General features: G+C 34.8%; 1 protein-coding gene across 4 annotated transcripts in view; it reads right to left on the bottom strand.

The window, feature by feature from the left end:
* The window catches only part of LOC137757680 (ubiquitin carboxyl-terminal hydrolase 9X-like), a 145,547-nt gene that overhangs the window by 57,077 nt on the left and 62,167 nt on the right, over positions 1 to 26,303 (bottom strand). For 3 of the 4 annotated variants that reach the window (XM_068534289.1, XM_068534291.1, XM_068534292.1), the window contains 11 exons: positions 25,592 to 25,728; positions 23,758 to 23,906; positions 20,549 to 20,636; positions 17,621 to 17,963; positions 16,395 to 16,490; positions 15,788 to 15,999; positions 14,107 to 14,347; positions 13,650 to 13,799; positions 12,709 to 12,829; positions 900 to 1,030; positions 449 to 727 (listed from right to left, as the gene is read on the bottom strand). In XM_068534289.1, coding sequence (XP_068390390.1) covers positions 449 to 727; positions 900 to 1,030; positions 12,709 to 12,829; positions 13,650 to 13,799; positions 14,107 to 14,347; positions 15,788 to 15,999; positions 16,395 to 16,490; positions 17,621 to 17,963; positions 20,549 to 20,636; positions 23,758 to 23,906; positions 25,592 to 25,728 — 1,947 coding nt within the window. The remainder of the gene's footprint in view (positions 1 to 448; positions 728 to 899; positions 1,031 to 12,708; positions 12,830 to 13,649; positions 13,800 to 14,106; positions 14,348 to 15,787; positions 16,000 to 16,394; positions 16,491 to 17,620; positions 17,964 to 20,548; positions 20,637 to 23,757; positions 23,907 to 25,591; positions 25,729 to 26,303) is intronic. The other variant, XM_068534290.1, reaches the window with a different exon arrangement.

Genomic DNA, 26,303 nt, shown 5'->3' with positions numbered 1-26,303 from the left:
GGCGACATGCCAAATACATTTTTTCTTTTATAACCAACTGTCTTTATATAACTTCCAGGTATGAGGCAACAAAAGATTCATGTGAAGTTTTTATGAGACTTACAACAAATGAAAAGTCAAAAAATAAAGGGGGGGGCGGTACTTAAGGTGAATGAAGTATCCTCTGAGGTTAGTGTAATCAGTATATCACATTTACATTTGGGGACTTCCCTGGCAGTCCAGTGGTTAAGACTCTGGTTTGCACGCAGGGGTCAGGGGTCCCAGGTTCAAACCCTGGTCAGGGAACTAAGATCCTACATGCAGCAGAGCGGAGCCAAAAAAAAAAATTTTTTTGTATATTTCAACCCAAATATCACTTAGTAGAGTGAATTGAACTTGCATTCTCTCACTGAAGGGTCTAACTTTAAAAATTAAATATTAACCACAAAACATTTTAAAAATGTATTACCGGTGTTACGGGATCTGCACCACCTACAACTGGTTGACAAGCCTCTGCTACAGCTCGAACATGGCCATAGCCTATAGCAGTTAACAAGAGTTTGGCTATTTTAAGACCACTGAAGTAAGCACCCCTTCGTGTCTCCATATCTGTATTAGGCAGGAAGTTATTTCTTGTTAGCATACTCAGCACAAGGGGTAAGCCACCACTTTTCAAGAAGTGAAGTTGAAAGTCAGAGGAATCATGTGCCAAAAGTGCACCAGCCGGCATTAACAAGGCATAAACTACCTGCAAAAAAGAAGGGCGGGGGGACAGAAACTGTATTAAAGATGTTAAAAATAATTTTGTAACTTCTATTTCCCTTATTATTGCTAAGAAATTCTTAACTATTTCAAAAGATTATACATGATCATATCACCACATCATAAAAAATTCTACTTTTGAAAAGGAAAATACCAACCTCTGTTAGGTACAGCACTCGGGAGGCAGAAGGACCAAAGAAAAGGGAATCAAGAGATGGTCCAAGGTTATTTTCTCCAAGTTTTGCCTGGTCCAAACAAACAGCTCTTAATTTTTCTATTGTTGTGCTATCTGCAAAGAATATAGACACAGACTAAAGTAAAATATTAATTGTTATTATTTCACATATATACTGAAGAGTATTAAACATGAAACATCATCTATAAATTCAATTAAGCTGAGCTATAAGTTCACATGTTACAAGACATAACCAGACCTGGACTGGTTAATGATCAACCAGGGCTCTTTAATCATCAACCCAATATATGAAGGGAACAGTTTCCTATCCAGAGACCTCAAGTAAACAGGTTCTCCTTCATCCACTGGAGACAGAAAAAAACAAACAAACAAACCACAACACTGAAAAGGAATTAGTTCTTCTTGAAACACAAACACAAGCTCCTCCCATCAAGTTCTCAATTATTGGTCTCATATGACATTACACATAAACTGTTTGAGCTTTACTGAAAATTTTGAGTTTCAAAAGAAGGTACACTTTAAGAAGAAAATTGCAAAAGTAACAATTATTTCCTTATGTATACTTAAAATAAGAAAAGCTATTTATTTTGTTTTGTCACATCATAAAGATGTGAAGCTTAGGAAAAAAAACCCACACAGTGAAGATTACACTAAAAAGATAGTTCCTTCTTAGAAGAAAACTTAGCAGCAAATCTGCATGACCTTAGATTAGGCAATTATCTCTTATATATGATGCCAAAAGAACAAGTGTTCAGAAGAAAAAGAGATAAACTGGACTATAACAAAGGACATTATTTACAGAGTGAAAAGAGAACACACAGAACATATTTAAGTTATGTGATGTGATAAAGGACTTGTATCTGAATATATCAAGAACATTTACAAAACAATCATAAAGACAAAAAACCCAAATGAAAAATAAGCAAAGGATGTGAACAGACATTTCTCTGAAGATAGTCAAATTGGTAGTAAGCACATCAGCAGTCACCAAGGAAATGCAACTCAAAATCATGTTAAGATACGACTTCACGTGTTCGTGAAAACGTGGAGAAAATGGAACCCTTATACCTTACTGTGGGAATAGAAAATGTACCATATATTTTAACATGAAAAGAAAACAAAAACAAAAGCGAGGCAAATGACTGAGTGATTTATTGGGGGGACCCATGATGAGCTGATAGATATTAATGATGCTGCTCAGTATTTGTTCAGGATAAGGCAATGTCAAGTTTGCAGTAATTAAAGAACTGAAGGAATCAATAGCAGAATAACTGAGGCAGAAGAACGGATAAGTGAGCTGGAAGACAGAATGGTGGAATTCACTGCTGCAGAACAGAATTTTAAAAAAAAGAATGAAAAGAAATGAACACAGCCTAAGAGACCTCTGGGACAACATTAAATGCAACAACATTCGCATCATAGGGTCCCAGAATGAGAAGAGAGAGAAAGGATCCGAGAAAATAGGTGAAGAGATTATAGTTGAAAACTTCCCTAACACGGGAAAGGAAAGAGCCACCCAAGTCCAAGAAGCGCAGAGAGTCCCAGACAGGATAAACCCAAGGGGAAACATACCGAGACACACAGTAATCAAACTGGCAAAAATTAAAGACAAAGAAAAATTACTGAAAGCAGCAAAGGAAAAACGACAAATAGCATACAAGGGAACTCCCATAAGGTTAACAGCTGATTTCTCAGCAGAAACTCTACAAGCCAGAAGGGAGTGGCATGATATACTTAAAGTGATGAAATGGAAGAACCTACAACCAAGATTACTCAACCTGGCAAGGATCTCATTCAGATTCGATGGAGAAATCAAAAGCTTTACAGATGAGCAAAACCTAAGAGAATTCAGCACCACCAAACCAGCTCTACAACAAATGCTAAAGGAACTTCTGTAAGTGGGAAACACAAGAGAAGAAAAGGACTTACAAAAACAAACCCAAAACAATTAAGAAAATGGTCATAGGAACATACATATTGATAATTACCTTAAACATGAATGGATTAAATGCTCCAACCAAAAGACACAGGCTTGCTGAATGGATACAAAAACAAGACCCATATATATACTGTTTACAAAAGATGCACTTCAGACCTGGGGACACATACAGACTGAAACTGAGGGGATGGAAGAATATATTCCATGCAAATGGAAATCAAAAGAAAGCTGGAGTAGCTATACTCTTACCAGATAAAATAGACTTTAAAATAAAGAATGTTACAAGAGACAAGGAAGGACGGTACATAATGATCAAGGGATCAATCCAAGAAGAAGATACAACAATTATAAATATATAGGCACCCAACATAGGAGCACCTCAATAACATAAGGCAACTGCTAACAGCTATAAAAGAGGAAATTGACAACAACACAATAATAGTGGGGGACTTCAACACCTCACTTACACCAATGGACATAAATTTAAGAAAAACTGAAATCATATCAAGCATCTTTTCTAACCGCAATGCTATGAGATTAGATATCAATTACAGGGAAAAAAATGTAAAAACACAAATACATGGAAGCTAACAATACGTTACTAAATAACCAAGAGATCACTGAAGAAATCAAAGAGGAAATCAAAAAATACCTAGAGACAAATGACAATGAAAACACGATGATCAAAAACCTATGGGATGCGGCAAAAGCAGTTCTAAGAGGGAAGTTTATAGCTATACAAGCCTACCTCAAGAAACAGGAAAATCTCCAATAAACAATCTAACCGGGGCTTCCCTGGTGGCGCAGTGGTTGAGAATCTGCCTGCCAATGCAGGGGACATGGGTTCGAGCCCTGGTCTGGGAAGATCCCACATGCCGCGGAGCAACTAGGCCCGTGAGCCACAACTACTGAGCCTGCGCGTCCGGAGCTTGTGCTCCGCAACAAGAGAGGCCGCGATAGTGAGAGGCCCGCGCACCGCGATGAAGAGTGGCCCCTGCTTGCCGCAACTAGAGAAAGCCCTCGCGCAGAAACGAAGACCCAACACAGCCAAATAAATAAATAAATAAATAAATAAATAATTAAAAAAAAAAAAAAAACAATCTAACCTTACAGCTAAATGAACTGGAGAAAGAAGAACAAACAAAACCCAAAGTTAGTAGAAGGAAAAAAATCATAAAGATCAGAGCAGAAATAAATGAAATAGAAACAAAGAAAACAATAGAAAAGATCAATAAAACTAAAAACTGGTTCTTTGAGAAGATAAACAAAATTGATAAATGATTAGCCAGACTCATCAGCAAAAAGATAGCACTCAAATCCATAAAATTAGAAATGAAAAAGGAGAAGTTACAACAGACGCCGTAGAAATACAAAGCATCCTAAGAGACCACTACAAGCAACTCTATGCCAATAAAATGGACAACCTGGAGGAACTGGACAAATTCTTAGAAAGGTATAACCTTCCAAGACTGAACCAGGAAGAAACAGAAAATATGAACAGACCAATCACAAGCAATGAAATTGAAACTGTGATTAAAAATCTTCCAACAAACAAAAGTCCAGGACCAGATGGCTTCACAGGTGAATTCTATCAAACATTTAGAGAAGAGCTAACACCCATTCTTCTCAAACTCCTCCAAAAAACTGCAGAGAAAGCAACACTCCCAAACTCATTCTATGAAGCCACCATCACCCCCGATACCAAAACCAGACAAAGATACTACAAAAAAAGAAAATTACAGACCAGTATCACTGATGAATACAGATGCAAAAACCCTCAACAAACTACTAGCAAACAGAATCCAACAACACATTAAAAGAATCATACACCATGATCAAGTGGGGTTTATCCCAGGGATGCAAGGATTCTTCAATATACACATATCAATCAATGTGATACAACATAGTCACAAACTGAAGAATTAATACCATATGATCATCTCAATAGATGCAGAAAAAGCTTTTGACAAAATAGAACACCCATTTAGGATAAAAACTCTCCCGAAAGTGTGCACAGGGGGAACCTATCTCAACATAATAAAGGTCATATATGACAAACCCGCAGCAAATATCATTCTCAATGGTGAAAAACTGAAAACATCTCCTCTATGATCAGGAACACAACAAAGATGTCCACTCTCACCACTATTATTCAACATAGTTTTGGAAGTCCTAGCCACAACAATCAGAGAAGATAAAGAAATAAAAGGAATACAAATTGGAAAAGAAGAAGTAAAACTGTCACTGTTTGCAGATGACCTAATACTATACATAGAGAATCCTAAAGATGCTACCAGAAAACTACTAGAGCTAATCAATGAATTTGGTAAAGTTTCAGGATACAGAATTAATGTACAGGAATCTCTTGCATTCCTATACACTAATGATGAAAAATCTGAAAGAGAAATTAAAAAACACTCCCATTAACCACTGCAACAAAAAGAATAAAATACCTAGGAATAAACCTACCCTAAGGAGGTAAAAGACCTGTATGCAGAAAACTATAAGACAATGATGAAAGAAATCAAAGATAACACAGATGGAGAGATATACTATGTTCTTGGATTGTCAGAATCAATATTGTGAAAATGACTATACTACCCAAAGCAATCTACAGATTCAATGCAATCCCTATCAAATTACCAATGGCATTTTTTACAGAACTAAAAAAAAATTTTTTTAATTTGTATGGAGACGTAAAAGATTCTGAATAGCCAAAGCAATCTTCAGGGAAAATAAACAGAGCTGGAGGAGTCAGACTCCCTGACTTCAGACTATACCACAAAGCTACAGTAATCAAGACAATATGGTACTGGCACAAAAACAGAAACACAGATCAATGGAACAGGATAGAAAGCCCAGAGATAAACCCACACACCTCTGGTCAACTAATCTATGACAAAGAAGGCAAGGATATACAATGGAGAAAAGACAGCCTCTTCAATAAGTGGTGCTGGGAAAACTGGACAGCTACATGTAAAAGAATTAATAGAACACCCTAACACCATACACAAAAATAAACTCAAAATGGATTAGAGACCTAAATGTAAGACCAGACACTATAAAACTCTTAGAGGAAAACATAGGAAGAACACTCTTTGACATAAATCACAGCAAGATCTTTTTTGATTCACTTCCTAGAGAAATGGAAATAAAACCAAAAATAAACAAATGGAACTTAATGAAACGTCAAAGCTTTTGCACAGCAAAGGAACCCATAAACAAGATGAAAAAACAACCCTCAGAATGGGAGAAAATACTTGCAAATGAATCAACGGACAAAGGATTAATCTCCAAAATATATACACAGCTCACACAGCTCAATATTAAAAAAAAAACAACCTGATCAAAAAATGGGAGGAAGATCTAAATAGACATTTCTCCAAAGAAGACATACAGATGGCCAAGAAGTACATGAAAAGATGCTCAACATCACTAATTATTAGAGAAATGCAAATCAAAACTACAATGAGGTATCAGCTCACACCAGTTAGAATGGGCATCATCAGAAAATCTACAAACAACAAATGCTGGAGAGGGTGTGGAGAAAAGGGAACCCTCTTGCACTGTTGGTGGGAATGTAAATTGGTACAGCCCCTATGGAGAACAGTATGGAGGTTCCTTAAAAAACTAAAAATAGAATTACCATATGATCCAGCAATCCCACTACTGGGTGTATACCCAGAGAAAACCATAATTCAAAAAGACACATGCACCCCAGTGTTCATTGCAGCACTATTTACAATAGCCAGATCATGGAAGCAACCTAAATGCCCATCGACAGACGAATGGATAAAGATGTTGTGGTACATATATACAATGGAATATTACTCAGCCATAAAAAGGAATGAAATTGAGTCATTTGTTGAGACGTGGATGGATCTAGAGACTGTCATACAGAGTGAAGTAAGTCAGAAAGAGAAAAACAAATATCGTATATTAATGCATGTATGTGGAACCTAGAAAAATGGTACAGATGAACTGGTTTGCAGGGCAGAAATAGAGACACAGATGTAGAGAAGAAACATATGGACACCAAGGCGGGAAAGCGGCAGGTGGGGGTGGTGGTGTGATGAATTGGAAGACTGGGATTGACATGGATACACTGATGTGTATAAAATGGATGACTAATAAGAACCTGCTGTATAAAAAAGTAAATAAAATAAAATTCAAAAAAAAAAATGAAAAGCAAGGCAAATGACTGAGTGATTTTTTGGGGGGCCCATGATGAGGTGATAGATATTAATGATGCTGCTCAGTATTTGTTCAGAATAAGGCAATGTCAAGTTTGCAGTGATTAAAGAACTGGCCTCTAATTAGACAGTCCGCATTAAACAATTACGAATGAAAATATTCTCAAATAAGCTGAGAAAACACTAATTTAATACAAGCAGTAAAATCTGATAAAATTATCATGGTAATGGTGTATGTGGAAGAGAAAAAGTTTTAGGAAGAAAGATTTACAAAACTTGTGAAAATGTAAGATGTTTAAACCCTATGGTCATTCATTCATTGGATTATTCATCAGCAAGCAGTTTGTGGAAAACATTCAAATCTATCAATACGTTATTAACCAGCAGTGTCAACAGTGAACTTCACTTACTTTCATGGACTTAACAATATTTAGTTTATAAATTTTTGCTGGAAAAAGAATCAGGGTATTCTGACTTGCCCTACCACATAGGACTTCAATGTTTTAGCAAAATAGTAATGTTTTATTGTGATTTTTAAAAGCTCAGGGTCAAGAATAATATTTTTTGTGTGCAAGTAGAAATATTCTCAAACACTGGAATGGTTTAGGAGTTTAGCTTTTGCTGCAGATTTGACGTTTCTTAATGAATTCAACCTACAATCACAAGGCAGAAGTGTTCAAAATACTGCAGTAAAGTTATTTCGATGCCAACTAACACTGTTTGATTCACAAGTAGTCAGGCCTCCACATCAGCAGATATAGCATCCAAGCATTCCACCAAATGTGAATCAAAAATACTGAAAAATCAAAATAAAACACAACCTAGAAGGTTCCAAAAAGCAAAATCTGAATTGACCATGCACCATGTACTACACTGAAACCAAGCAAATTAAGCAATGTTTAAGTATACTCTGCTATAGCTTCCCAGCATTTCACAGACCCTGAGTCTATCTCCCGCACTCACTGAGCACTGCTCACTTCACATCTTCTTTGTTTGCTCTTGTGTGTACTGTTTCTCTGAAAAAATGGCTCTAAAGTGTAATTAACTGGTCAAAGCAACCTGTCAGAGGCTAAGGAGTATAAAGTGCTATCTGTAAACAAGAAAATCAAAATCTTTGATCTTTTGACCTAAAGGCTGTAAAGTTAAGAGCAAGTTGAGCATTCACACAATAAAACAAAAAGCTGAAACTTGTGTGTTTGTGCTGCCCCTGCAATGGCTAAAATAGTCTGTTTCATGATTATCTGTTTGCAGTGACTGGGAAAACATTAAGCACGTGGTTAAAGGACATGTTAGAGAACATATCCTGTTCATGGTGAAATTATGACCGAAAAAGCATTTAGCCTCCATGAGCACTGCTGTGAGGGGTTTTAGGAGAGCAAGAGGAAAGACTTTAAGGCTAGTAAGGGACAGCAGGATAGCTATATAAAGCACTATAGCCTCAAGAACTTAGAGATCATGGGATAACTGGCATTGGCTGATGCTGAGGCAGCATCATTTCCAAAGGGGCTCAAGAAATTCATGGAAGAAAATGGCTACATTCAGAGCAAGTCTTCCATTGTGATGAAAAAAGCTTGCTCTGGAAAAACGTGTCCAATAGTACCCACATCCATAAGGCATACCCACTTGGCATAAGAATGCCAAGTAGGCCCCAGAATTCAAGGCCTGGAAAGATCACATTACTATTGTGTTGTGTGGCAATGCAGCATATCACATAATCAAGCCAGGCCTCCTCTCCTGAGTAACCAATCCCCAGCACTCAAGAATAAAAAGTGCCTGCTTGTGCTCTGGCAACACAACAGGAAGGCCTGAGTGTTAGCTATCTCATCCCTGGAATGGCACCACGAGTGTTTCATTCCTGAAGTGAAGAAATATGTCGATGAGAAGAATCTGCCATTCAAGGTCCTCCTAACTGGCAATGCTCCCAGTCAACCCTAATCTAATCTCTCAGCTTCATGTGGAAATGATGTTCCTGACTCAACCTCCACTGATCCTGACATTGGTATTATTTTTTTTAATTATTTATTTATTTATGGCTGTGTTGGGTCCTCGTTGCTGCGCGTGGGCTTTCTCTAGCTGCAGCGAGTGGGGGCTACTCTTGGTTGCGGTATACGGGCTTCTCATTACGGTGGCTTCTCTTGTTGCGGAGCACGGGCTCCAGGCGCGTGGGCTTCAGTAGTTGTGCTGCACGGGCTTAGTTGCTCCGTGGCATGTGGGATCTTCCCAGACCAGGGCTCGAACCTGTGTCCCCTGCACTGGCAGGTGGATTCTTAACCACTGTGCCACCAGGGAAGTCTCTGACATTAGTGTTACTGATCTCCTCCGAAGTGTCAGAGTCTACAATTTGAACCCAGTTCTCCCAACGTAGATGATCTTTTTAACATACTATCAGAGGTTTGAGTTACCCTGCTGTTTCACAGCTTAGCTATAGTGCCACACATCTCAGTGCCTCACAACATCAGCATTGTAGGCAACCGAACAGCAATTGTCGTCAACACTGTGATCATCACATGAGGGTTAAAAGAGACAAAAACCACTATTTTGGTGAATGTCAACATAGTGTGTGTGAGTGTAAGAGTGTGTGTGTGTGTGTGTGTGGTGGGGGGGGTGAGTTATATTTTCTCTTATTGATAATTAAATTTGCTGTACGTACTTGTGTTTTAAATATTCTGTGTTATTCAATTATTTTTGTTTCAGGTCACTGAAAGAAAGCAATCTGTGCTTAAAGAAATGTTATGTTATTGTGTGTACTATGTAGTTAGGCCTACAATCTGTACTGAACGAACACAGACCTTTCTTGACATTATTCACTAAACAAAACAGTATAACAACCGTTCATATAGCATTTACGCTGTATTAGGTACTATAAGTAAGGTAGAGATGATTTAAATTTACAGCAGATATATTTTCCAAACTCAAACTACAGTTCCCATAGCACTTTCCAAATTGTGATGTAAGTGCAAAGGAAATCTCCGTATTTCAAAATGCAGTTAACTGCGAAACTGAAGAGCTTCCTACCTAGCTTAAAATTCAAAGTGATTAAATTTCCGTGTAATGACATGATAAAAATCAAACATTAAGAGAAGAATAAAGGAAATTCTATGAATGCCTTTTACAAATGCTCAAGGAACAATGAGCAATAGTACCTGTTGTGGAAAAACCATGTCAAAGATTAAAATATAAAATTTATATTTTAGAGATAAACAATAACAAATGAATATCTGCAACTGATTTGATGATATGGAACACAAACTTTGAACCCCAACAAAATACTGTAATGCCCTAAAAAAATCCTGTGATTCTCATTAGTAGGCCCATATCATAAAAACTGCACTATATTATCATTTTTATAGTTTGAATTTTGCTAATAAACATTTTTGTGGAAATCTGCTTCCCCTTTCACATAAGTATCTACACAGCGTCCTTGATTTTGCTCCTTATCCCACAGAGCCTAATACATTTGCTAGTCTAGTCTTTAATAGGAAAAGTTTTCCAATCTCTCTGCTAAAGAATGTTACTGGAGTAACTGGTGAATCTTGAATGGGGACAATTAGGTGATGAAAACATTTCAGTGTTTATTTTCTGGTTTACATATTTAATTTGCTATTACACAGCAGAATGTCCTTAGTTTGAAGAAAATCACAACTATTTTGAAGGATGACAGAGCATCAGAGCAATTACTCTCTTATGGTTTAAAAAAGAAAAAGTTCTGGGGCTTCACTGGTGGCGCAGTGGTTGAGAATCTGTTTGCCAATGCAGGGGACACAGGTTCGAGCCCTGGTCTGGGAAGATCCCACATGCCGCGGAGCAACTAGGCCCGTGATCCACAATTACTGAGCCTGTGCTCCGCAACAAGAGAGGCCGCGATAGTGAGAGGCCCGCGCACTGCGATGAAGAGCGGCCCCCACTTGCCACAACTAGAGAAAGCCCTCGCACAGAAACGAAGACCCAACACAGCCAAAAATAAATAAATTAATTAATTTTAAAAAATGATTAAAAAAAAGGAAAAAAAAAGAAAAAGTTCTTTGTATTGTACTTCTTACTTTTCTGTAATTCTGTGATTTTCTCCGTAACACTACATGCATGGTTTTGCAAAACGTGGGGTTTAGGGAAACACAAATATCCTATTAAAGTACAAATACTGCAAAATGTTCATAAAATAAAACAGAACTATAAGTAACAGAAAAAAAGTGAAAATGTTACAATAAGCTAAAAAAGTCAACTGAGAGTTGTATCAACATAATCTTCAAAAAAACTGTAATAGCTTAAGAGAGGCAAAACTATAACTAAATCCAACAGCACATTCTGATGCATAAAAAATTTTCAAAAGCACAAATAAAAGAATGAGAAAAATATGAGCAAAAATTTTTCAAATCACTCACATCTGAAGCAATTAATCTTTTGACTGAAGAAGTCCGAGTACCCAGCACCCAACAAACAAAACAACAACAACAACAAAAAACAATTCACCTAAAGCTCTTCTGATGAGTTCATCAGAAGAGCTCAACTCAAGGGCTTTAAAAACAAACTTAAAAGGCTTCTCCACAAAAAGAAAATTGACATACAAATGGCTTTAGTCTTCCCAATGGTCAAAACTGCTATGAAACTATAAAGGAACAAACTTTCAACCTTTAATGCTATACTCAAACTACTATAAGCAAAACAAAACAAAACAAAAAATACTCCTATAGGTAAGAGTTCAGCTGAATTGAGAAAAGTAGTTTTTTTTATTAAAATAAATCTGCTTCCCATGTACCCTCCACCTTTTTTAGGGGGCTATGTTTCAGTAAAATAAGGACGGACTGAAAACGTCCCAAGACCAAGGTGTACTAGAGCATCCACAATACAAAAGTTGTATAAAGAAGTCCAAGAAACAGACTCGAGCAAAAGAAAATAAACAAAAACAGGATATAACACATCTGACCATGTTGAAAATTGTTTTTAAAAATTACTGAAGGGAATGAGGGAGACTTAGTAATGAATACCACACAAAATCAAGCAAATAAAAGGGGGAGATTTTAAAAACTAGTATAAATAGGTGTGGGTAACCTAGGAGATTACAATATTTTGATATATAGTCTGTTTGTAATGTTAGTAGCATTTTTATTTTTATTTTTAGCATTTTTATTAAGCCAAATATTTCCGTAATATTTAGTCTTGAAAATATGAATAATTTTTTTCAGCAAAATTGTGAGATGACCAAAAAAGGATGTGAAAGTAAGAAAGCCAGTATATAATATCTAAACTCGACATAAAAATTAATAATGCAAACATACTGTTTAGGGATAAACTGTTATACACAATAATGAAACCTGAAAGATAAAAACAGTCTTTTTTTTGAAACAGAAATGGAGGATGAGGATGGGTGAGGTAGATTACTGTTTTTCATATAGGGTTTGAAGAATCCTGAGTTTCTGACTTGTGTGCATTAGTTCACTAGAAATATTTTTTACATTATATGTTCCTAAATATTCTTTAATCATCCATGGAAAATTTCTCATCAGCAATGGCATGGATGACACATGATCAGTATCATACACTATACCACAAAGTGTATCTCAAAAGAAACAGTATTTGTCTATTAAGTACTTGTCAGCATTAGGAGCAGGATAGAGAAGGGAGTGGGGAGGTATTTTTCTTACCTGGTGGCATAAGTTTCATAAGTATTCTTGCTCCATCTCTAAGAGGTGGCATGTTCAGATTGCTACCTAAATCAGCAACTTGCCAAAGGAAAGAGATATATCTGGGATGCTGTGACATTATCTGGAAAATAGAATACAAAAAGAATATACCTATAAATTATGTCAAAAAATTTTGTTTTTCAAAATAACCTATACACTTTCCCCAAATAAGTTTTCTACTTATCAATCCCATCTTTTGCATATGCCATGTTTACTACCTGAAATTATCTGCCTTCCCTACCTTTTCACTTTTTACAAACCCACTGATTCTTCACAATGCAAACTCAATCATTTATTAAATAAGCCTAAGCTACTCTAATATCTTTGTGGCACATTTTCTGTTTTCTAAACCATGAATTACACACAGCTCTCAGATGCTGTTTAAACAAAAGACACTTCACACCCTTCAGCGGTAACTACTGTTGATTAAATTCCTAATCCAATTGTCTCAGGGACTCAAATTCCTCTCACGATGAAGTGGCTGGTATTATTCCAGCTATGATTCTTAAGAAGGATGGGTAGAGAAAGAGTAAGAAAGGGAAGAGTTGCTGTTTTAGATGTGAGAAGTATTACTAAGAATCTCAGAAAAACAGGAGATTGTACGTTTCTGTAAAAACAGTTCCAAAGGAAAGACTAATATTTTCTAGAGGTATATATTTAGTAGTATTGTAGCTCAATAGTGACAGATTAATTCTATGCAAATATAATTCTATATCCATGGGGAAATTTTATTTTAAAATCCAACAACTAAGAAATCCAACAAGAAGTTAACAGTTAACTGTATACTTATTTGACATTCCCAATCTTTAGAACATATAAACTTCTTATGAAAAGAACCATTTTACACATTTCTCTGTATTGTCAAAGAAGAGTGTAATGCCTTACACACACTATCTACTCACCACCCCAGGCAAAGAACTTTCCACTTCTGGATTAGGACCATCACTGTAACGATTACAGTGGTTTCCAGGAGATCCAGTTGAGGAATCAGAAGAACTATCAGGGCTGGAAGGCATATTGGAACTTACTTGTGTAAGTTTGGCTGTAATTACCTGAAAATGACAGAACAGCAAAGACAATGGAAAATACTTCCACAAAATGCAGCAACTAGATATATCGTAAGGCTAAAAAAAGACTTCATGCTTTAATTCTAGAGGTACAATTAAAAAGTTCTACCCAAACTAACCCCTTAGTAGCTTATCTCCTCCACAACACAACCCATCTTACTTAGGGTTATAACCCAAACACTTAACACAGAAGACTGTACACAACAGTTAGATGCTCAAACATTAATGAACAATTAGAAAACAGCCTCAATGTTTAATTTTGGGAGAATATTTGAAAATTATATGTACTTACTGATTTATCTTTTAAGTTTAATTGTCCAATTAGCTTTCTGTCATCTTCAGAATCTATCAATTCACCACCCACAAAGAGTTCAATTTTTGTATGGGCTACATTTGCTTTAATACGATTGAGAATACATCGTCTTACTGAACCAACTGTATCATTTGTATGAGACCATATGTCCAAGTCATCAACCTGTCTGCCATGGTTTGGAAATCGAACTATAAGAGAGAGATGTTTACCACGGAATGCTCTGCAGGGAGGGGAAGGGGGAAACACAGTAATGTTCAGTAGATGGCCAAGACATAAAGCTGGGAATTTAACATTTCCTAACTAAGTAAAAGGAAGAAGCTTAGACTAATGTTGTTCTCAGGATATACAAAATAAAAATTTTTTATTTCTTTAACTGTAAACACTATAATTAATCTTGAAAACATAACATAACTATACGCCTTTGTTGTTAATCTTTGCCTCTATGAATGCAGAAGATTTCTACTTATGATAAATTAATAACAGAGACATGAATAAAATATCAATTAATTTTAAGCCATAAAATGTCAATTCACCAAGAGTATTTTTAAATGTGGAAGAAATGAACTTCAGCTTGAGAGTGTCAACAAAAATGTCAAAATGCATGTTTCCACTAGAAAAATTTTTGAATTCTTAAAAACAAAATTCACCCCAATTGGGGCTTCCCTGGTGGCGCAGTGGTTGAGAATCTGCCTGCCAATGCAGGGGACACAGGTTCAAGCCCTGGTCTGGGAAGATCCCACATGCCACGGAGCAAGTGGGCCCGTGAGCCACAATTACTGAGCCTGCGCGTCTGGAGCCTGTGCTCCGCAACAAGAGAGGCCGCAATAGTGAGAAGCCCGCGCACCGCGATGAAGAGTGGTCCCCACTTGCCACAACTAGAGAAAGCCCTTGCACAGAAACGAAGACCCAACACAGCCATCAATCAATCAATCAATCAATCAATCAATCAATCAATGTGAATTTCTTTTTAAAAAAAAATTCACCCCAAAATATTTCTCTAGGTATATATTCTCTTCCCACAGGTAAGATACAAAATAAAAATCACATTAAAATAAGCAATTTTACATTTTCCATTTAAAAAATGATCACAATTTTTAAACATCTGATGGTACTTAATCCTACAAACTTCCCCCCAACTAGAAATGCCATTTACACTATTATTAAATAATTTAATATATTGCTTATTTAATTTATAATATATCATTTATATCACATAATATATACAATATACAATTATATTAAAATGATTTAGTGATTTATATTATAGTTCCTATATTTAAAGAAATTTTAGTAAAGACATTTAAAAATATTCTTTGTGACATTTACTAAATAAGCAACTTTAAAGAATTTTATTTTTAACAGTGTAAACAAATAATATCAAAATAAAAACACATCAAACTGCAAAATACCAGAGCAACACTTAATGGATGGTAGTAGCTCAGAGCACAATGCCTCTCCAAAATGTAACTCAAAACTTTCTATTTTTAAAAAAAAAATCTGTAAGATGCAAGTAATGTTTTTAAAAGGCAGGATACTGACATCCAGAAATAAAAAATTTCTTTATGGTCCTTTTAATCTATACATCATAACTTTACCAATTAACTGGTTAAGAAAAATAAATAATTGCAAATTAACACCAAAAGATCAGTTTCTTACAAACCTTGACATAGGTAGAATTGTTCTTTCCTCATGATAATCACTATCACATTCATTTATGTATTCCCTTAAAACAGTTAATACTCGAACCATTCGAATGACTTCCTGTTTTGCACAATTAATACTGTCTTTGTCACCATCCAAAACACACAATGTATCATATGAAGCTTTCAAGCGATCAAAGCAAGACTGAATGAAGTCTTCATGGATAACCACCTATAAATATTGGGCCAAATAAGAACAGTTCAAACTGCTTCAAATTTAAAACCAAATATGACATTAATCTAATTAAAGACAGTAAAATTTCAACTTCTAGGTAACTTCTAAAAGTAGGTAACTCACATTATGTGTGATCAATAATAAAACACAATAATAAATAATTACATTCGAAATGATCATAACCACCTAAAAATAATTACCAAGGAAACATTCACTGAGTTGGCATTTGGTAAGGGACAAATGTGCATTAAATACTTAAATATTTTTGACAAGAGTTAAAAAGTTAAGTTTCTAATTTTCTAATTAATTCTAAGTTTAAAAAGATTCTACTAAACACAAGACTACTTTTCAATCTAACTGGAGTGGAAGTTTTTATGTACTTCAATCCTCACCTGATTGACCTGTAACCTGGGGCCAAGGTTTGTGTATATCTCTTTAAGGAGATCTATAGCTCTGCTTGCAATATCATCATTACTCTGAATTACAACCTAGATCCAAAAATTAAAGTATTAGTAACATTCAAGATGTATTTTCATTTGGCACTTAAATTCAAATTATATCAATTTAAAAAAATTCAATGATTTAAGACTAAATTGATTTTGATATGCAAATCATGTAAAATTAAGTAAATGGAATATTAAGAATTGATACATACAAGTTTTCTCAATAGAGCAATTTGCTTTAAAATGAAAACAATAAAAATTGTGAAACTTTCAAGGAATAATTCAAATAAGCTAAAAAATTTTCCATGAAAAATCATTTATCACAAAAAGCAATCCTGTCAACTGCAACAACTTCTGCACATCTTTGTCACTGATCTAATTACATCAGAGGTTTTTACAACATGTTTAGAATCCTATACTCTGAGGGTGTTTCAGGGCTGACCCTTTGAGAGGTTTGAGGAGGGAAAAGGAGAGGAATAGAGGGAGACTGAGCTGAGAAAAACCCTTGATTTTAATGAAAGACCAAGCAAACACCTTAGCTTATCTGTGGTTTAGAAATAAAACCAAAAAACCCCACATCCATAACACGATATAAGCTGAAATGTAATAGGTTAGATTTTTAAAGATGGAAACAAAATTTATTTACAAAAATGGAAAAAACCTTAAGCATTTTACTCCCAGGTACTTAAATATATCACAAATTAAGGAGTGTCATAAAGGTATTAATTGATAACTCCATCCAACTAATAATCCTCTGTTCTGTCCATCATTCATTTTGGCATTAAATGTACAATAAACCCCAAGATATAACTTATGTAAGGTAGCTAATGACCTTCATGAAAGGAATGTGAAAGATCTGCAGGCAGAAAATGGTTACTGTACTTGCATATACCTGAAGGAATTCTAAGTACAACAGATGTACCAGTGGCAGATAGTTAGAGGGGAGAGAGAGAGAGAATGAGCCAAAAGTTAGTGGCAAATAAAAATGATATAACAAGAAGCTAAAGATGAACAATTCCCACCCATGCTCTCTCTCATATCCCCCAATTACTAGGAAAAGCATCAACAAGGATAAATACATGTAACTTACAAGCAAGATTATGACTCCTTAACCATTTTTTAGAAACCACCTCAGGTATAATGTTTGCAAACAGGAGTTCCGACTTCTCACTTACCCTCCAAAGGTAGTCTAATCCTATTAGCTCCAAATCATCCATCATATAGGCTCTTCTTTTTGCTACTAGTTTCCCCTCTCGACAGTTAACAGCTTTGAAGAATCGTTCAAAACATTTCATTCCATTTTCAGTTAACAGGAAAGGATCAAGCTGAAGCACATTACTTTCAAAGAAGTCCTTATTAATATCAGGATCTAAGTCTGGTTCATCCCCCATTAACTTGGAATACCACTTAAAACAGGCTTCACGATCACAAAGGTAAACTGCATTCTCTGCTAAGCAGTTCCATATTTGTTTTGCCTGAGGAGCACAGAGCCACAGTTGGCCATCCTTCAGTAAAAATCTTGGAAAAATTTAAGAAATCTGTAATTAGGTCTATACAATTTTACCCTCAAACACAATTTATTTCAATGTGTCTAAAATAATTCATTTAGCACAATCACATTTTAATTACAGCTTAAAAATGTGTTCTTTCAAAAAAGCCTATTTCTTAACTATATATCTGGCAGCAAAAAAATATCAGCTATTAATTCATTCATTTAACAAGCATATATTCATGGGGCAACTACTAAACTCCAGGAATTATGCTAGATGATGTGAGCTAAATACAGAAGCTTCTTTCTGACTGTCAAGAAGTGTAGGCTTTGAAACCAGATCCTGACTTAGCTCCCTGCTTATATGGTTTCACTGCAAAATAAGGTTATTACGTTAGATGACTCTGACATAACAGAATGTTGTTATAAAATAAAGCTCCTCAAAATTTTTTAATTTCTAAAAATATTATACTCAATACCTGCACACAGTAAACAAAACAATCTAAGTAATTTAAGCTTATTATTCTAGGTCAGTAATCACTAATATGTTTATCAATATTCAAGATGTCCTCTGGTGCTTTTTAGCTGTGTGACTATTAGGTGTCCATTAAAATAAGACTACAATGAAGCTGATAATTCTCCTTCAAGCAGTGTCTTCCTTCAGTTAGACTCTAGTTTCTTTTAGCACTCTTCTACTTACTCTGTGTTATTTCTATGAATGATAATGAAAGAAAACAGAAGTTAATTTTGATCTGAATAATAATTTTACATTTAATTCTTAGTTAACAAATGGTGGCTTCATTTCCAATACAGTATGGTGTATTCATTTAATGTCAGTGGGTTTCTTCTTTTGGGTCTTAACTGTAGGTCTTTAATATCTCAATAATTCTAGGTCTGAGTAAGAAGGTGCCTTTTAGAACTTTTTAATTCTACCTAATCTCTCCAATTTACAAATGAGCAACATGAAGGCCAGAATAATAAAGCACCTTTTCCTTTAGTGAACTGCACTACTATGTATGTATAGAGCAGGAACTACAGTAGGTCTGATTCTAAACCTTAACAGAATAAGTAAATTCTAAACCATTTTTCTATTTCAGTAAACCTAAGGGATACCGTACACAAATGTCAATAATAGTGGCCCACTAGGGAGAGAACCTAGATACGAGGTGGCAACTTTTTTTCCTTGGATGTTAGCGGGGTGGCGGGGGGAAGAGCACTTTAAATAAATGTCAGAAAATCTGATGACTAGATTTTAATGTCATAAAATTTGATGACCAGAATTTTTCCTAAGTTGAAATGTGTAAACACTTGCATCAGAGAGATCAGATCTATCTGACAGATTATAAAATTCTTAAAGGTAGCTATGGATTGACTTAGAAAATAGATTATATGTCAATCTACATATTCCCCATAAATTACATGGTTCAGCAACAGAAATATAGTATACAACATACTCTAAAGAGAAAATTCCCAAGAGTAAATATGTATGAAAAATAATAAATACAAGATTTTATGAAAAACTGATAGCCTGGGCATTCTTTCTTAACATACTTATGATTTAAATATACTTTTCTGCTATGATATGCTAACTGAAATTCTAAGAAACCTCATCACTTAAGCTACATAGCCATATCCATACACATAAATAGACACGTGAAAAGCTTTAGCTTTTTAGTGAAAAGCTAAACATTACAGGGCTTCCCTGGTGGCACAGTGGTTAAGAATCCCCCTGCCAATGAAGGGGACACGGGTTCGAGCCCTGGTCCAGGAAGAGCCCACATGCCATACAGCAACTAAGCACGTGCACCACAACTACTGATCCTGAGCTCTAGAGCCCAGGAGCCACAACTACTGAGCCCGTGCGCCACAACTACTGAAGCCTGCATGCCTAGAGCCCACGCTCCGCGACAAGAGAAGCCACCACAATGAGAAGCCCGCACACCACAACGAAGAGTAGCCCCCGCTCGCCACAACTGGAGAAAGCCCATGCACAGCAACGAAGACCCAACTCAGCCAAAAATAAATAAATTTATATTAAAAAAAGTTAAACATTACTGAGCAAATTCAGTATTATTTAGTATTTAGTTTTGGCTTAAAAGATAGGCTATTTTTCCTTATCTCCATCTTAAGTAATGTTATTATATATAGGTTTAGCTTGCCTTTATCAGCCATTGTTAGAATAAACAAAGCACCTAAGCATACCAACGACCCTCACTGCCATAACAGCATTAATGTTCCTTACTGCCACGATAGCATTAATGAAAATGTTCTCTGGCTGATGGTTTTTCCGTCCTATAGTTCAAAGTATGAAAATGTATGAAGAATAAACTTTAATTTCTAACAGAAATAAACATAAGCTCCACTCTGAAATTTAAAATGTATTTTCTTCAAAATCCAATAAAAGAATAAAGTTAAAGCTTAGCCAATAATTAAAAGGCATTTAATAATGAACACATAGGAAATGTTACATTAACTTTTGGCAATGGTTCTTATGTGGGAAAATACTCAGTTACAGGTGAAATGGTTACCTAAAAAAGACTCAGCTATGAAGAATATTAACATTGCATCTTTATGTGTGCCTTAAAGAGAAGAGCACTAATTGTTTAAAACTAACCTAAGGAAATTAAGCCGTTCTTGAACTTCTTGAACATGACTGTATCTACTCCCAAGCCTCACAGTTTGTGGGTCATAGTCTTCATGGTCTGCAAATTAACAAAAATATTGCATCATACACATATATATCCACATCACTGTTGACTTTAACCAAAAGAAGTTAAGAATCCAGTAATCATTTATCATTAATAGGCAACATGTAATAGATATATTTAAATATCTAATTTTCCCCACAAAAATGTACACTTGCTAATAAGTCATTTCTCCAAAGAACTATAAGCTTAGTAAAATGAGTAACGTTAGTTAAAGATATTCTTTAAATTGCAAGAATCCACAAATATTTAACAGTACTTCACGGCTAACAGGTAGAAATGAGTAAGAATTACTAAGTGAACAAAACATAGGATGTGCATTTTAACACAGCACGGTTGTTAAATGACTCTTGTAAATACATCTTTTTTTGTTGCCAAGTGGTCCTGAAAATAACCAAGCATCATAATGAAAGCAAAGAGAATGGGAAGAGGTAATACAAACTGGCAGTCCCTAAAAAAACCATAGATTTAAATGAATTGCACTGTGTAAGTCATACAAACTTTGCTCAGAAATGGGAGAAAATGATACATAAAACTCATTAATTTCAAACCAACACAAAGGGTATCCTCCTCTAATGCACTAAGCTGAAGTGTATTATATTTTGTTGATGAACATTAAAAAAAAATCTTTAACTGTGATTCAGGAAGTACTGGTGCATAACTTCAATAAAAAGTAGCTCATTTTTACCTTTCACATGTAAAAGTTATATAAAGAATTTTAATGTTACTTTCTTGTCTAAGATAACATAAAAGCAGAGGTGAAATCAGCTGATCATGACACTACGGAAATAATTTTTCCAAAACCAAAGATGCCTAGTAGAAATGCAACATAGTTATGGCAAATGCATAACACTGAAGAATGAAACTGAGGAAATATCAGTGAACTCCAAGAACCTCACAATATATATCTTGCCATATGCTTGAACAGATCCATGCAATATGCTTCTTAGACAGAAACAATCACCATAGTTTGTTGTGTTATTAGTTCTACATCATAGAATTCAATGTAAGTTTTACTAGAAAAATTAATTTTGTCCCTATATTTAAAGGTCAACTGCTAAAAAGCACTGGTCAGAAACATAAAATAATATATTAAGGAGGAAAAGGTTAGAAGCAGATGATATGAAATCAATTAATTCAAAGGAACTCATTAATACAACAAAATTTCAAGTGCTTGCTATGTGTCAGGCAACATTCTAACAAGCATTAACTCCATTCTAGCAAGTATTAACTCATGAAGTTATAACTATTATTATCCTCATTTTACAGATTTGGTAACTCTTCACCATTGAAGGCTTAAGTAACCTGCAAGTTATATAGGCTATGAATGAGGCCACGTTTTAAATCTAGCAGTTGATAGAGGTTGCATTTGTATCTCTAACTTTGCAAAGAAGCAATTAAATATGATAAGGAAGAATGCTGCCATTCTTGAGATCATGAAAGGGAGATAAGCCAAGAGCACAGGTATAATCTGACTAAATGAAACAGAGGATCCTAGTGATGCTGAAGTGCACACGTGCTCCAACTGACTGCACTGGCAATTCGGACTTCAATTTATGGCAATGACATTAAATTAACAGAGGAATTCACACAAAAGTGAATAAAAATTATTGAAATTAAATATGTAGCTGACTGTACTTTTGGAAAAGGTCTTAATTGGCATGTAGGAGGACTCTACCTCCAAGAAAGCCTGAGGTCATAAAACCTCAAGAGAACTATACACGAATCTCTCACTTATGTTGCTGATTTGGGCTGCTCTTGCGAGAGAAAATAAACTACAGTTTCATGCCTATAGTGACTTCCCTGTCCTACCATTCTGCTAAGAATAAACCTTGGTATACGTAGTAAGCAGGACTGAGTGGGACCAATATAAGCACCTGGTTCTTTGACTGCTTTTCTAATACTACGACTAGAGTGGACAGAATGGGTAAAATATGAGATGAACAGGAGGTCAGTACAATCATTCCAGTTATCTGAAGAGTTGATTAATTCTTGCAACAGATTTATGTAACTTATATGGGTATGTATCAGCAAAAACTTAGCTATGTCTACAAACACCTTATTACTCAACCAAACTACACCATAGCCCTTAAAGGTAAAATGACATCAACAGAGTCTACTGTTCTGGTCAAATAATGAGTTATTACAAACACCCACATTATAAACATATGTATATGACTGAATTCTACACATCCTCATATATCATGTCAACTGAGCAATACTTTCAGTTCAACACTAAGCTTAATCCTATCTTCAATAATGGACAACAGAAACTTTTCTTTTTCATACTCAAATATAAAAAATTGGGCCTACAAGGTAGCTGGCGTTTGTCTGTCCTATGAATTTGGAATAATATAGAGGTACAGATGTACAAAGAATATTCTGTGCTCCAGCACAGACATTCAGATTAAACTGTTAAAGAACAAGTAACACTGGAATTGGTCTTTAAAGCACCAAGAAGGCAGCCTCACATATAGCAATTACTAAAAAAAGTTTTCTGTTGAACCACAGGAAACTTTATCCCAATATGTTTAAACAGTTTCATATACTGAGAATCAATTGTACATATGGTGATCTAGTAACATTTTAACCAAGTTCTCTGAAGAACTAAAAACACCAATGTAAGGTTATTAAAAACAACTGTAATATATACAAACAACAGACGTGGAGAAAACTGACAACAGTTTTATTAATTAAGAGAATTATTAATTAACAGAATTATTAAGTTTTCTTGAAAAGCAGTTAAAAGTGCTGTCAGTAAGAAAGGAAAGGTTTAAAAGGAGTACATACCCAAGAGGGTAACAACCAACTGTAGGTACAAGTTCCCAAATACAGAAGGAAAGAAATCAGTTTAACACAGATGAGCAGGGAGAGATACAAGAACTTAGTAAACGGCCTTGAAAACTTGGCCTAGAGCTTTGGTCATTTAAGATTTGAGAGGTCAAGTGGACCCATAACTGAATACACCTTATAAAAACCAATCCACTTCCATTTCTTGGTCCTTTAAAAAATAAATATATCTTCATTTCTATAGTAATTAACATGAGGACAAAACAAAATACAGGGAAGACAAGGCCAGGTTGATTCCCAGCAGTTAATTTTAGCTTTTAATACATACCTCTAGTATAAAGTCGCATGCTATTCATATAAGTTGCAAGGTTTTCTGCTACCAAAGTAACTAAGGCATGACTGTGCTGAAGTTGATTGATTAAATCATGACGATAAAATACATGCGGACTTCGCTGAGTTTGACTAAAACGAGAAGAACTTAACAGTATAATTAGGCAAATCAACACTGCTGTAACTAAGTTTACAGAGACTAAATTCTAGTTACTACTTTTAAAAGGTTAAAATACTTGACATTTGTAATAAAATTGGTCAATATTCTCCTTTTTTAGCAACAAAATATCAAGAAATCTGAGATTAACTGATGCCTCATAACATATTTATTCCAGTACTCTTATTTTACTTGAAAACTGTCTATCAGTACTCTCCAATTTCACCCATGATACTAATCTTACATGATACTAATATCAAAGCACAGCTCTTGTGCAGTTATGAGCAAATCTACATTATCAAGGATATTAGACATTAAAGGTTCATTCTAGAACACTGAGTCTGTAGCCAGTTTTGCCCATGGATACCACCAGAAAGACACCTAGTTCCCATACTGTTTTGTCATTTTCAGTGAAATCAATCAGATGTCACATCATTATTAATCTACTGGTGAGCAAATCACCAGCCAACAGAGTATATATAGTATTTCATGTATAAGCAACCAGAAAAAGGGTATGTTTGGTAAAAGACAAAAGGCATGTATCGTAGATCAAACACTAAAAATATGTCCTTCACAAATAAATATTATTATTAGACTATTTCAACATTTCCTGCAGTATTTATCTCCATAAAATTTCCTAATTTCATATAATTTTTCTAGCACTAGGGGAAAAAAAGAATAAAAATTCAACTTGAGAAATAAAAACATTAAAAGTAGCATTATATAATTCTTTTAAAACAGGAATTCTGTTTACATGCATCATCTTATCAGTTTAGTGCTATAAAGGATTTTGGCAATCGTAATTGTCTTACATACAAGAAAAATATTTCTTAAAGGTTAGAGAAGCATTTTAAGATTACAGCTAGTCAGACAAAACTGGGGCTCACTACCAGGAATCCTAATTGCATTGTGAATATTCTTGCCACTACATTTAGCTTTCTACATGCTATTACTTCTCTTCTGTCATTAATTCCAAATATACTGCAAGAATATAAAAGGATAAATTATTCTAATAACCACTAATAGTTTAGCATCAAGTACAAACATGAAATTAACTATTTAAGAAAAACCTAGCTAAAATATAGAGTAAAAAAGTATCTTTAAACAAAGACTTGTCATCTTCCATAATTTAAATCACATTTAGTCTTACCTTTGAAAATTAACTTTTAAATTCAAGAAAAGGTAAAAAACCCCACCACCCCCACTGTGAAAATTACTATTCCTTAGTATGAAATTTAAAATTAAAAAAAAATTGTTGAGAAATGTGTCAGAGTAGACCAGTTAAGAATATATTTAAGGACTGTAAGAAACACTATCATGTGGAACTTAGAATGAATATCAAGCCAACAAACAGTGAACTGGTAGAAAAGGTAAGATGAAATAAGGAGTGAAATAAACACAACCCACACCTTGATACTGTCTGGCATATCTGCTGGAATTAAGACAATTCTGAACTAAGTGTGGAAGGCAGTAACTTGACTCATACTTACCTGCTATATAAAACTTGGTGAGTTTAACTGTGTCATTAAATATAAAGAAGAATAAAGAATTCTTATTTCATTAAGCTTCCTGTTTTCCCCCTCTACTTTCTCTCTTTAAAATTTGCTGTTACTGATATTCTGTTTTAACATAATATAAATAAAAATCAGAAAATTTTCTGAATTAAGAGCCTTACCTCAAATTTTGAGGTGCTTCACCAAACAAACTACAAATTTCTCTTATTTGTTTCAGTGCAGGAATTACCCACTTGTCATTTGTGCGAAGTTCTTCAATAAAGCGATCTATCCACTGGATCTTTTGTGTGTCTCGATCCTTACACATACACACACACAAAATTATGGTTATAAGGACAGGTGTTCAATATCATTCTACCTTCAAATTACTTTGAGAATACAAAGTAGAAAAGCTTTTAAGCTAAGCCTCATAAAAATTACAATGTAGTTATAGTAGTTTCATGAAATAAAATGCTTTAAGTATGTTCTTCATTTGATGTTATCACCTAAATTCCAAAATGTAAAGTACTACTATGAAGTCAGTGTTCCATGGATTCAGATATATCTGCAACATGGTATAAATTCCAAGCTCAGAAACATTCACAGGAAATTTAACTTTTAAAAAACACACTTAAATGTGGGTATTGCTTTTAACTGTTTTATAATGTTCTTGATATTATAAAAGTTAGGAAAAACGTACAATCCCAAGTATTACTTATGTGGGTGTGATATTAGCATATTTTTCTAAAAAGATCAAAGAACATCACTTCATCAAGAAAATACAGTATAATTATTTTTAATTTTAAAAAATTAAAATAAGAATAAAAACAAATCGACACACAAACAGAATGTTAGAGAAAACAGGCACACGTTTTCACCTAAAGGAAAATTTTA

Source organism: Eschrichtius robustus (assembly GCF_028021215.1).
Source record: "Eschrichtius robustus isolate mEscRob2 chromosome Y unlocalized genomic scaffold, mEscRob2.pri SUPER_Y_unloc_3, whole genome shotgun sequence".
In the NCBI taxonomy this organism is placed as follows: Eukaryota; Metazoa; Chordata; class Mammalia; order Artiodactyla; family Eschrichtiidae; genus Eschrichtius; species Eschrichtius robustus.
Note: the sequence above shows the minus strand (reverse complement) of the source record. Positions and strands in the feature narration are given on the sequence as shown.